The sequence below is a fragment of the Neodiprion virginianus genome, chromosome 3 (genome assembly GCF_021901495.1).
Source record: "Neodiprion virginianus isolate iyNeoVirg1 chromosome 3, iyNeoVirg1.1, whole genome shotgun sequence".
NCBI classification, from domain to species: domain Eukaryota; kingdom Metazoa; phylum Arthropoda; class Insecta; order Hymenoptera; family Diprionidae; genus Neodiprion; species Neodiprion virginianus.
The window spans coordinates 30,521,790-30,535,783 of NC_060879.1; the positions used below are offsets into that span (position 1 = coordinate 30,521,790).

Here is a 13,994-nt window from a genome sequence, read left to right on the forward strand (position 1 = left end):
CTCAGATTGTTTTCGTAAAGGAATCCACTCACATGTACAAAACCCCCGATGCCATGCATCTCCAATTGCATTTGGCGACTTATTTTGCTATAGTTATTATTTTCCCCATAGTAAAAGAAATTCATAGCTTTGCTACAAGTAGAATTTCTATGGCTTCAGACAAATTAAAAACTCGTTATGATATTCGAGCCAGGGGTATAAAATTTAATCCCGGAGATTCTGTCTGGCTCTTTCAACATCGAAGACAGAAAGGACGATGTCCGAAACTACAAAGAAACTGGGAAGGCCGTTACTTAGCGGTTAACCGGATCAAGGATTTACAGGATCCGAAGAAACCCATTTCTTCTCTGATATAACTCTCCTCGAGTTCTGTTTCATTACTTCTGCTGACATGTTTGCCAGTATGATATATTTGAAACGATACTCAGTCTCACCTCTGCGTGTCGATCTTGAGTGCCGTATACACGATACGCCAGCGCGCGAAAAAGACAATTTCCGTCGGGAATCATCTTGATGATTCTCGTTTGCATGTTTATTTTTTGCGTGTCAGAAACGGATACCTATAAAAATATTTGTCATAGACTGTCAGAAGCAGCCGATGACAGCTGTCAAAGGAAGTTTTGTTTGCTAGATGCGTTTTGTTTTGTTTTCGGCATCTCACCTCACCGCCAACTTCATGCGTATACTGTTGTTATTATAATCTTTTTTACCGGTTCATTTGTTCAGAACTTTTTTATTAGATACACGGAAAAAAAAATTCTGTTCGGCGAGCTGTATTCTACAGCTCCAGTAACTATACGCACTCTACGGTCTATCTTGTAGTTACAGCAACTATATATTAGTCAGCTCTGATAGCTGCAAGTTGTTCAGCTCTCACAGCTGAATGGTTTTGCTCTAAGAGCTGTAAGTTGCGCTGTGCTCTGGTGCGTTGACATATTTCATAACCTTCAAATTTCATGAGTATGATTTAAATACAATTGATAGATAATTGTTTAAATAGTCCATTCAAATATGTAAATGACACTGAATAAATAATGATAATAATGATGAAAAATAATACTAATAGCAATATAATTGTACTATTTAATAATAAGCGCTGTGAGCGGAGCCGAAAAATTCTGGTCTAGCTCTTCGAACGAAGCTGTTTAGCTGAGAGAGCTGAACAACGTACAGCTATGACAGCTGACTAACAGTCAGTTATACGAACCATGCAGTGCTCTTCCAATAACAGAACGTTTAGTTCGACGAACTGTTTACAAGTAACTATCTAATATTTAGTTCCACGAGCTGAATTTTTTTTTCCGTGTAGAGAGAAGACTAAATGAATAAATCAGAAGTGTATAAACTTGTATAGAGAAAACTGTGAATATTAATTATTTTTAATCATTCGTTCATCTCTTTGTAAGATTAAACGCATCGGGGTGAAAACAACGTTAAGCGATATCTTTCTTTCTCTTTCGATCAGTTCGAACTGACTTTGTATGTACAGAAACTGTTTAAATAGATTAAAGTAGTGTAAATGCAAAAACAAAAGATAACAAATTCTGAATTTTTAACAAAAAAAAAAAAAACATCAAACCATCTAACGTATTGTACGTGACAGCAAAAAATGGAAAGCAGATATAGAATCGGTAGATTAAAACCTTTATATTCATAATGGTTTTTTATTGAAGGAAGATTTCGTTGCAGGCCATGCAAATTAAATATTAGCATATACAACTCGTTTTTATTGAGAACAATAATATGGACACATATGCGTATATTTGTTCAAAAAATATATGATAAATTATCATACGATACGTACGTGATACATCGAATTACTCGTAAAATACAGTTTAATGACCCACAATGTAATATATATGTTTATACCTATTGAAAAATTTGAACGCGTCAGCAAAAGATATTTTCATACATTACTCATATCACATATATTATACGTATATTATATGTACTTCGGGTTCTGTCTGAGTAACGAACCAGCAAATAACAATTTTCATAAACATTACTTTATTCTGATAATAAGATTATACACGTTCGCTTTTAGTTTTCACTTATCACTGGACTTTTTCATTTCAAATTAATCAATTATTTACAAGGTTATAAGTCGTTGTAGCTACGTTACGTGGTTTTATGAATAAATAATAAGCAGATTTCAATGAAGTTGATGGCTGCGTTTGTAGAAACTAGATTAGCTTTGAAACGCGTTGAAATCACCCGCCACAGGTCGGTTGGTTTGACGGCAAGGGGGAACGGGGGGAATAACACTTAGCGCGGTTGGCAAGTTTTTGTTTTCGGATAAGATCGACCATAAAGTAAATTGGGCTGTACCGAATGTACAAAATTTGAAGAGCATTTATCGCCAATCTGGCCCAGCTAATCTTATCAAAAAAACATTTTGGCAAGCACGCACGAGTCGACGATATGGTAAATTAAAACGAAAACCAGGGTACTATATTTTATCGGATGTCGCATCAGGACCGCCTTCGGTCAACTTAACAGAGCATTAGGATATTACGTGATTACCTCTTGATTTATTTGCCCGACTGGCTACTTCGTTTGCCATCCACATTCGTTTCACCTGTCGCGCTGAAATTCGTCTCATGTGAACGCGCTGTTCGAGAAAATTTTTCGAAATTTCAAATACGGTGTTATTTCAATTTGATCCCGTCAAGGTGTCCGTAAAAATATGAATATCGGAAAATTTGTCGAATGAAAAAATAGCATTACTTGTTTGATCATGCGTTGAAACTTGGTGTTTCTTTGACGGTAAACGTTTCTATATTTTATATTAACAAAACATACTTGACACAAGCAATAAAAGAATGATCGATGATCGAAAAATTTTTTGAGCAAGCTCATAAATCGCATTTAGTCATGTGCAATTTATGGATTAAAATAATTGCGGAAAGAATTTAACTGTGATTTTAATGATGCTACAAAAAATGCATTGTTCATACGGCGTCGCTTCTTTAAAAATGTCGAATATTTATACGCAAGTTGTACATTGAACTAAGGATTTTATATGTACCGACTATTACAAATTGGTGAATTTTGACGGGATTCCGGTACGAGATGGCGAGCCCTTTTCTGAGTACCCTGTGGCACAATGTCCATTGCATAAACGAAATTACAACACACGGAGTTTACGTTTATCTTCCAACAGAGAAATGTGACACGTAGCGATATAACGGGTGCTCAAAACACACATAGTTATCGTTGGTATGCGAGGTTGACTAATACCAGGTGACGTGGTGGCAATATAATTTTCATCCCCCCCCCGCCCTCCCACCGACCCTCTGCCACCCACCCGCCCCTCTTTTCGTCCATCCCTACAACCGAGTGCGAGCTGACACTGCCTTAATATGGACAAATGCCGGACTATATCTCAGGACGGGTTTGCCTTGCATTATTTGCCTAACATCCTCATTTGCCATCCTTACGTACATTATATGCCCGACCTTTAGACACCCAGGAAGGAACGACGGGGCTGACAAGCAAGACAAGGGATGCGAGGACACGGGGGCGATCCTTCCCATCCTCTAATTCATGCCTTTCACTCTTGTGAAAGAAGGCTACAATATGCATTTTACAATCGTTTCTTGCTACTGCTTTAATTTGTTACTGCATTTGTTTGTAAACACTGTACGGTATATTCGGGTCGAAGGAGACACAGACACAGCGGTTGTTATAATTATGATAAACGAATACTGTTGCAAAATCTGGCGATAAATAACGCACTGCATTATACCTATACGTATTGAGTCAACTTTGAATTGGATTGCCGGATATTCAAACAACTGCAGCACGAATTGTCAAAACAATTAGCGTGAATATCGAAATTTACCTTCCATCAAGAGCTTGAACAAACTGTCGCAATAATGCGCCTAATGTATGTATATATATATGTATGAATATACCTTTGATAAAATCTTGAATTCCAAATAATGAGAGAATGAATCAGAGCAGAATTGATGCTGAAGGTCCCGCGTAATAGAATCTCTCAAAACTAATGAAGTGTAACACAATTGAATCTGTACTAAAATTACAAAGAGGTCAAATTTATTGGTTTATACGTAGGGGGTAATCTCTGGAACTACTAAATCGATTTCAATAATTTTCACTAATAAAAAGCTAAACTATCCTTGAGTAATATAAGTTATAATTCATTTTGATGAATTTAATAAGTTTTTAGTTTAAATTGTCAATATTTGTAAATTACGTCGAAAAAAAGCATTGCTTGACTGCTTTATTGGCGTGGGATAACCAAATGATTGGATATACGTGAAATGTAACATTTATGTGATGGATAACTTTACGTTTCGGGGTTACAAAGCCGTCTTTTGTGGAAATTTCAAGCGGAGAGACACGTGAGCAAATAAGTATGTGAAAATTAATTATCAATTTTTCAAATGAAAATACCAAAGCTATTGAGAGTCTCGCTCTGAACTTGGAGGATAGGTAATTACAAAGAATAACTAATTGTAAAAAAACGTGCTTGGAAAATTGGCAGGGAATATTACTGGAAGACGATTAGATTCGCAGATCGAGCGCCGTTAGCATATCACGGGGGAAAAAGGAGCCCCGGGCAAAAATGTTGGCACTAATAAACATTCATGCTTCGGCCGAGGGTGGAGGTTAAATCCTGATGCATTAATATCATCCCCATCTCGCCTCATCCCCCTTCGGCCCTTCTCTTTTTATAATTCTTTGCTACGTCGTTATCCGCGCTCGGGGCTTGCCGGCGGTCGAGAAGAAGGGAGAATGGGAAGGAAAAACTCCTGTCTATTTCCCTATACCCAAGGGCACGAAAAATAATTACCAGGCTCAACGTAATTCCTGTATTTCCAGCGTTTTTCCAGTTATTCGCCGCCGAAGCATCGCCTGCTTATATCAAGACTGAACCAACCCTGCCGCCCAGTATTTTTATAATGTTTCTTTCCATTATCGTGCTACAGACTTAACCCTGATTAGCATGAATACGACATGAATTCAACGTCAGAAGTACCCCGAGGGTCTTAACTTAACTCTGATATTTCGAGACCTTGGAGAATTTCTTTTTTCAATACTTTAAATATCACTGTGTATGGCTCTGCGTTTGATTGAAAGTATACAAGCTTAACTCTCGTATATTTTACCTTATAATCGGAATTGTCGATCGGAATACGACAATTTTTATTTTTTCAATTATTATCCCAATTTTATTATCTTTCAAGATAGCTATGATGCATCATTTCTCAACCGAAATTAATCGCGAGATCACATTTTATAACGATTCATCAAAAATTCGAGAATCATATTAATCGATTCAGGTTGCAAACGACGTTTTTCACAATATAAATATAAACGGTACTCCGCTACGGTATTCCACGTTATACCTAAGAAGGATTGGGTGAACTACAAGTAACTGTACACACTACGAGTAACTATGAATATGGAAGATTTTATGTACGAAATTTTTTTTTTATTCGGCACGGTGTTACATCATGATTAACAATCGGTAACTAAAATCATTGTACAATAACACTTTCGTTTCCGTCTTCACAATAAAATCAATAAATTTAATCTCTACGTCGAAAGCAATTACTTCGAAAAAACTTATCGATCATCGACCCTGTAAACCACTTCAGAAAAAAAGAAAATTTACATTAAATGAGGAAAAACTATTTACTCGAGTAATACTATAAAACAGTTTTTGAAAAAAACTATACACTGGAATCGTCAATAATTTCGCATAGCCATTGCTTGGAAAATCAGACTGGCAAAATTTTGTTCAACTCTTGAATAATAATAATATTAACTATATAAATAATCGTCGTGTACATAAAATCTAATCACATTACTGGAAAAGGCTTAAGTGTTAATTATAGAAGTGTAAAATTCTTGAGGAATCACTTTTCCAGCAGGTACATTTGGTAAAGCTTCTTGTCTTTTTCGTTTTTAAACTTTGGCACAAAGTTGATCTTGACGATTTCGGTATAGCCTTCGTCCATCGTTGGCGGCTTAAAATTCTTTCTGTAATGTTCATCATTCATGAGGTCGAAGTTCGTGCAGAATCGTAAGATCAACAGTAGCAGTAGCTTCACAAATCTGATACAGCGCCATATTACTTGCGACTTTGTGTCACTAACAATACAAAGGAAACAACGTGAGATCTCAAATATACCTAGACTAGCTATAGTAACGGCGTTGTCACATTTTTGCCCAACCACCTGTGTTAAGACTACAAAAGCAGGCTGCCACCCTTAGTGAAATACTTCATTTACCATACTGCATCAATTACCAAGAAAAAAAAAAAAAAAACTTTACCGAATTTTTGTAATAGAATTTAGTCATTCAATTAATCGACTTTACATCATAACACTACATTTACTGTCACCTGAATTATATCTTCAGTTATTTCTGTCAACAGAATGTAATGAATATGACTGTCTACTCACATGTACGCGTGGATTATTGCGTCGCTTATCGTGTCATGTAAGCTGTCTGTGAGCTGCCGAAACTATAATAAAAGCAAATGATTTATTCACTTACTTAAAGTTGTTCCACAACGCCTTCTCGTGAATCGATTCTAAATTTCTTTGTATAACTTATACTATTAAGGATTTAATAATCGGTACCTTGTTGTTATGTTTTGTATGCTCGAGTTCCGTCCCCATTAAGAAACATCTCACCGGAATCCCCCGTGCCTTGGCAACATTGATATATTTCTGCCTGACAGTTGGATCTGGGTTAGTGTTATCTACAACGGCACTCTTCCCCTCGGATAGTGCTTGTTCCAATGCTGAAATACACTTTTGCCAACTGCCCAAGGTGTCTCGGTTTATCCGACGGTAAGTAGGCAAGTGTAATTTAGCAAAGTGTGATTTACCTGAACCAGGGCTGCCGACCATAATTATCACCTATTAAGAATGTAATTTTTTGTCACATGGCCAAAAATCAATTACTTTTGTTGAAAATTACAAATACATTAACATCTGATAGCTGAAATGAAAAGTTGAAACGACGCGATACCTCCTGCTTTTCTGATTTAAGCTTAGCCGTAGGAGGGTCTGTTACATCTGTATTTTCGGTCAATTTCATGGGATCAAATTTAGGTAGTTCCCACGGCGCTGGCTTATGTCCCAAAAAATGTTCCTCTGGTGTTTGAAATTTTAAACCCAAATTCAAAGCTAATAATCGATCAGCACTCGAATGATCTTTCTTTTTTTTTGGCCCCCAATCTTTCTTTCTTCCAGCTGCATCGCCAACAAAAAAAGAGGAACCTTTATCCACAGTTACTCCTTCGTTTTTCTAAAAATTTATGTTACATTAATATTATTCCCCTGAGAAGCCTTCGAATACATCAATCATAATGTAAATTGAATTTAATCTTGCGCACATACATGGTTAACCAGCGAATCCCACATCCCGGTCAACGGTTTTCTGTATATACTTTTTCCAGTAGCTATGAACACCTTATTCATCGAAATATTTGCGATTATTTTTGGATACAGGATTACAATTTCCTTTGTTACGTAGGTCATAAAAATCATAACTGCACCTGTATCGGAACTCCAATTTTTTGGACAATCCTTTCAATTTTTACTTTGAAATCACTGGGTTTCCACTTTCCAAGACTAAGTGATCCCTGATTTGTAAATATTACTATTTTATACCCTTCCTTGTGCAATTTCTTCAATTTTCCAGGCACCTCAGAGAAAATTAATTGCCAATCGTTATGATCTTTGGGAAAAACATGCCCTGACTGCGTCTTTATTAAGGTACCATCCATATCATAGGCTGCTATCTTTGAAAACATAAAATACATTCAAGGTTTCTTTTTTTATAGTTTAACACAAAGTTTTTACTGTTTAAATTGAATGATGAATATTTATTTGTATGGAAGTTCCCTGACTTTTAAAGTGCGACGTTAACGAATTTTCAAGACCAAAACTATGCTTCATTTTCTTCGAACTCTAAAGTACCTAATGATCCAATTTGTAAAGCACAACTACGGCTATGAAATTCATTTAATCACGTACTAACTTTGGATCGTGCTACGACACCCTTGCTTGTATATATTAGTAAAGCCTTATCAATGTCTTCCCAAAGTTCTTGCTCTGTCGGCTTTGAATTTTCCTGACATTCCAAATCCTCCGTTTGGTTGCATTCTCTGCTGCCGTTAGCTGGCACGTTATCTTCTACATGATCTTCAGGAGTTTGCATATCTGGGTCGATATTCTCATCTAGGATTTTGAATTTCTTAGCTTTTGCTGATTTACTCGGATTCACCCCATCCTCTTCACCATCGGAACTAGATACGTAAATTCTCTTCTTGAGACTGCCGCTCTCGGCCTTCTCGTCCGGCGGCGGATTGAATTCTATACGGTATTTGTACTTATTGTAAAGCATTTCCAAACAGTCTCCGTGTTTGGCGATAAATTTCACATTCTTCTGCGTTTTGAAGCCGTTAAAGCCGGACGAGTGAGAGCCGACTTGTTTGACAAATACTTTGTAATCCGCATAGCTTGCATAAAGCCATACTGGTGAATTCACATGAAAAAAATAATAATTCACCAGATATATTCACCTAATGTAAAAATGAATAATAAAACAACTTGAAACAATGATTATGAAAAAAGTACGATTTGTTCATAATTCGCCATTCTATTTGACGTTTTTCTTGTTGAATCAAACATTCTGGTGAGTGAGACGGGCCTACAGGGTCCGAATTCGAGGCGAGAATGTGTTTAGATTGATGTTACGGTCATGTTAAGCTAGGTTATGGTCGAAGGAAAACTAACCTTGCTGCTTGGAGCACTTAACGTCAGTTATTTGGGTGGCGACGCTTCTCCCGACGAAAGTTGGCGTTTCGTCAGCAAGATAGATCGGCGGCAGCGATTTGTCGTCGCTGAAAATGTAACAACTTTGCGGAGGCACGCTCATCTTAATTAAACAACAGAGAACCGCGGAGATTTTCGTTGTAGCCGAGAAACACGCGCCAGAATCCATTTACCTTGCGAGTCAGACGCGGCTGGAGCTGATCGAACGCTGCCAGCAGCAGCCAACAGCAACGACGCGCGACGCACCGTGCCAGAGTTTGTGATTTTCCGTCTGATTCTTCGCAGATCGTAGGAGCACGATTGTGGTGATTGGAGGCAGCTGGATAAACGCGGCGGTATCGCCGGTTGCCTACGACGCAGAGTAAGGCAAGTGTACCAGTTATTGACATACACGTGTAGACCCGATTACTGATCCTTTTATTTTATAAAATTATAAAATGACGGCGCAAATTGTGAATTTTTCGACGGCTAAAACCAATTTTTTGCCAATTTTAGAACTAAGGATCAAACAGATACAACCAAAAGAGGTCAATATTTTGGACAGGATCATAACTGGTACACTTACCTTACGTGGCACAATCTTCTCGCGAAATATTTTACTAGAAGGTTCTTTCAAATTATTTTTAATCTTGCGTTTTGGTTTTTGCTGATTATTAGCACTGATCCCGCCGCGACGCGGACGAAGTGGTAGATATCGCATCCTATAATTTCGACCATTTCGGGACCGCTTGTGCAAGGTAGTATAGTCGAGGATTGCCATTCCTGTCCCAAAAAGAAATTTCTATTTTTTCTATTAACCATTTCGTTTTGCGTGTGTAACCCTTTTACTCTCCGCCCCCACGTTCCTCTTCACCACTCACTGACATGACGGCCGAGCATATCGTTTGGTTGAGGTTTATTCAATTTCCTTTTATTTATTAAGATTTTGTTTTTGTCCGTTTCTAGTGTCATGGCACTTACAGTTAGTGCCTGGCGCCCAACAATTCTTACGTTATTATTTTTTATTGTCAATAATTACTTTTCTATTTATTTCATTATTTCGTTTCTTTCGATATTTTATTTTAATATTGAGTATTCGTGAAAAGCGCCTGTGCGAGCCTTTACTTCCACGTAGGGTGAATACATACATGTATGAAATTTTTAATTTCTTATGGTAATACATTTGCAATACGCAAATATGTATCTAATGTAGATCAAACTGGGTTATATTCCTTATGCCACAGAAACTCATTGAACTACTTTTAAATTTTAGTACAAACATAAACAGTAGTTACAGCTTAGCACGTTCAAATGTTAAAATTTAGTCTAGCTTATCAAATAATTATCCGACTGACTTAGCGTCACCTGTATCGACATAAATTTAAATATATTGTCAACAATACAAAGTAGTATATAAAGCGATTAGAAATGAATAGAGCCACATTCCAACAAAATGGAAAACCAACGTATTATATTTGTGGTGCTTTCAATGGTAGTATCTTGCTGTTTTGGAACGAAATCAACTACTACGTCTGTAACTCAGTATGGATCCGAGAGTGATTCGTCGCATGTGATTCAATTAAGCGAAGAGTATTCGCTACTAGAGTTGGAAAGAGGTATCAATTTTTGTTTTACCCTTATGAGGGATATCGGTACAAAATTATCCGATGAAACGGACAACGTTTGTCAACATGATTTCTACAATATCATGATGACCCGAGACAAAGCAAGCGGTGCATTAACGATGGGGTTGGATAATGTTATAAACACATACATAGCTACAAGGCCAAAAACGCAAGCTTCTTCACTGGATAGTATGGCTCGAAGCATTGTACGGTCTGAAACAACTAACTTTATTAATAATGTGACTGATTCAATCATGGAAGTATCAAATCTACAAGGTAGTCGTAGGGATTTTGTAGTGGAGGCTAAAATCGCCGAAAGACGCAACGCCACCCGTTCCGCATGCATCACAGCGATTAGAGCAACTTTCCTGCCAATACAAAGGAACGCAGTCCAACCTGGAATGGAAGCTGTTATTGAGAACGCCATAACTAAAGCAGCTGCCGAATGCATTAAAGTATTTGGTTTTGTTTATGATGGAATTGAAATTCTTACGGGTTTTAGTTCCGAAAATGGCGATCGAAGAGAGGACTGTTACTGCAAGTTGGAAGAAACACGACAGAAATCAATGCTCCCACTTAGGTCGCAGACAAAATATATGTACGGTGTACTTCAAATGATTACTAGCAGTGATTCATCGAGCAAAAATGAGTTGTTGCAAAACTTCTTCGACCTTGATTCAGTCCAAAAAATGCTGTCTGTCAGCCTTAGATCAGGTATTGATAATATTTTTGATGCAATGGAATCGGAGATAACCAAAACTTCTTGCAATGAGAAAAGTTCATCTGATTGTAAATCCTCCACGATTGATATTGCTGAAGATAAAACAATTGCCGATTTCCAGAAAGCGGATTTACTGTATCTCAATATAGTTTCATCACTTTTCGGAGAATCTTCATCGACTTCTTCTATGACCTGCCAATCTTCAGGTTTTACCAACTTATCGGAGCAAATAGTTAAAAACATATTTGCAGTACTTAGATTGAACCAAACCGCAAATTGTACCGCATCGCAACCTACGATCGTACACAGGAGAAACGATACACTTGCTGCTGCCAAAACTTCGGTGGAACAAAGCTACGCGATGGTAATCAAGAACGGCCAAAAGTTTCCCGAGAAAATTCAACGTGCATTTGACGCTTCCAAAGCGAATGCGACCAAACAATACCAGTTTGCAATAAATGAAATATTCAATGGACTTGAGGCCTTTCATTGCAGAGGTTCTCAGAATGGATCTGATGTCGTCTTATCTGAGATCCAATTATCTACTACTCGTGCATACTTGGATGTTGTGAGCCTATTTCAATACATGACCAACAATTTGCGAATTCTTGCGTTATATAATGTATTCGGTCTATCCAAACAGACGGATATATTATTAGAAATTCAAGAGAATCAGGACAAAACTTACTTTGAATATTCCACTGAATTCAATCAAGTGTTTAATATGATTGCCGAAATACAGGAACAAATTAACGCCGCAGTCCAAACTGGAAAGGAGGTTCATCTGCAGTGCAATAATTCTAGCACAGCTCAAGCTATGAATTTGAAATTGTCCAATGCTGTCTTAAGCACAGCACAAATTCCTCTTAACTCAATTGTAGAGAGCAAACCTGATGCTTCCGCCAACGTCGAAGTAGCTCGGCCGGAAGTACGTGACGCAGCGAAGAATTTACTTGCGGCCGTGAATAACGCAATACAATTATACTGCTGTCAAAACTGTACCAACGTCCTAGATAACTTGACTGCCATCCTGGAGGATGCAAAATCTTACAGTTCCCGTTTCGTCAATTCTACTTTCGAGCCATTGGTTTGCGACTCGCCGAGCAATAGCCAAATTGGAATTAAGATCGAACAACAACGAAATCACGCCAATAAAGCAATTTTGAATGAAGCTACGACGGGATTTGCTGGAATCAAAGCTCTCCTCGGGCAAATTTATCCATCATCTAGGATTGGTAACAAATTGAGTCGACTTCTCGTTGAAAATTCACGATATTCTTTCCTTCTCAATAAGAAAAAAGAAGTCAAATCCGAGTACAACGCTGTACAAGACTACTTTGTGTATCAACTTACTTCTACGAGGCAGTCCAGATATTTGCATTGTATTAATGAAATACAAACGCAACGAGAGATCGCATACGATGGGATGTCCGAAGGAATCAGCACCCTATTTGATATGTTTAAGAATGACGCTTCCAGTTCACAATCTAATGATACCATTATCATTGATCGCGCCCAGAACAGGACGTACATTTGCATAAAGAGAGCAGTTGACGCAATGCAAGAAGCAGTAACAAGAGTCTTCCACAAAGCTTCTTCAGCTGTAAAGACTGTCCGGATCCCAACGTATGTCGCAATAAGATCAGTCACTTCAAGTATTTATGCCATCGTTCAATTGATCCTACAAAGAATGTTTTCTGGAATCTACCGTGAAATTGTAATCATGCAAAGAACAGTAATCTGCTTATCCGAAGTTATCGTCAAAAACTTATTTATACCCATGAGAATCGACCAGGAAAGCCATAAATCCACACATGAGCTCAACAACGCAGAATTCTCAGCGGGTAACCACAGCGAGGCTGCATTTGAAACTATGTTCGCTGCATTTGAAGACTATACGAAGAACCTCCGTCCCGAAAAAAATCCTCGTTTTAAATACGACTCATCTTCAATAGAAGTCGCAAAATCAAGAGTGATAGTCGATTTTAAGGCTATGTGCGATGTTGTCCTCAACTTTATAGTGAACTGTTTGATGAATGAATTCATGGATAATACCGCCCTTGTTTAAATTATTGTCATTATTATTATTATTTATGTACTTAGTGCAAGATCACTGAATCTTTTTGACACGGAAGCTAAGTAGACATTTCGTTCTAGTAACTCACAGCTGAAATCAGAGGTACAAGCTAGTTTATAAAGGAAGATTTACATATTCATTTCGTAGTAATTTTCTACGCAGTAAAATTCTGCTGCCTGGCCCGTCAACTTTCTACTGGAAAATAACTTTATCGTAGATACTGTCTTCTCATAGAATAAAAAGTACCTATTTTTCTGATGAAAACAACTTCAAGAGAACTGAATTTGTGCATCTGCGTTGGTTGAAAGTCACTACGGAACTAACATCATATTATGTTACATTTTACAAGCCCTATTAACTGAAAAATATCATGTCTGACAACACTTAAAATTAATAATTCAAATAAAAATAGGTGTGTTATTCAAATATAATTTTTACATTCCTTCCTTTCATAAAATAGTAATGATAATGTTGATAATGATAACAACAACAACAATAATAATAATAATAATAATAATAATAATTAGAATAACGAGGACGAAAACACCAACAACAACAACAACACTAGTGATAGTAATAGTAATAGCAGTAGTAGTAGTAATGATAATAATGTAATGTATCTTTTGCAGATCATCAATTTGATGCAACTTAAATATGACGTAACTGTACGAATTTTTATTAATCTCTATATTATAGTAACTACAAATCATACATCATACATCAGACGTCACACATCATACATAGTATTAAAGTTCGAAACCAAAGTTTGG

The 13,994-nt window shown here is 37.2% G+C and overlaps 2 protein-coding genes across 3 annotated transcripts in view; one reads left to right on the forward strand and one right to left on the reverse strand.

The window, feature by feature from the left end:
* The window catches only part of LOC124300331 (nuclear pore complex protein Nup88), a 106,737-nt gene that overhangs the window by 59,521 nt on the left and 33,222 nt on the right, over positions 1-13,994 (forward strand). The window lies entirely within an intron of this gene.
* Positions 5,444-9,064, reverse strand: LOC124300332 (uncharacterized protein F21D5.5). 2 transcript variants are annotated; one of them, XM_046754295.1, is made up of 8 exons: positions 8,784-9,064; positions 8,026-8,522; positions 7,541-7,786; positions 7,383-7,454; positions 7,012-7,290; positions 6,618-6,899; positions 6,438-6,499; positions 5,444-6,123 (listed from the first exon to the last, which is right to left on the reverse strand). In XM_046754295.1, the coding sequence occupies exons 1-8, from the start codon at positions 8,989-8,991 to the stop codon at positions 5,889-5,891; spliced, it is 1,881 nt and encodes a 626-aa protein (XP_046610251.1). In that variant the 5' UTR covers positions 8,992-9,064; the 3' UTR covers positions 5,444-5,888. The 2 variants fall into 2 exon arrangements, with proteins under 2 accessions (XP_046610251.1, XP_046610252.1); XM_046754296.1 differs by having other exon boundaries at positions 5,444-6,012; positions 8,784-9,063.

Coding starts and splice junctions, on each gene's coding strand:
- LOC124300332 (XM_046754295.1), bottom strand. CDS start 8,991: ATGGATTCTGGCGCGTGTTTCTCGGCTACAACGAAAATCTCCGCGGTT. Junction 7,455..7,540: donor AAATTGGAGTTCCGATACAG/GTGCAGTTATGA, acceptor TCGATGAATAAG/GTGTTCATAGCTACTGGAAA. Junction 6,900..7,011: donor TTAAATCAGAAAAGCAGGAG/GTATCGCGTCGT, acceptor CATTCTTAATAG/GTGATAATTATGGTCGGCAG.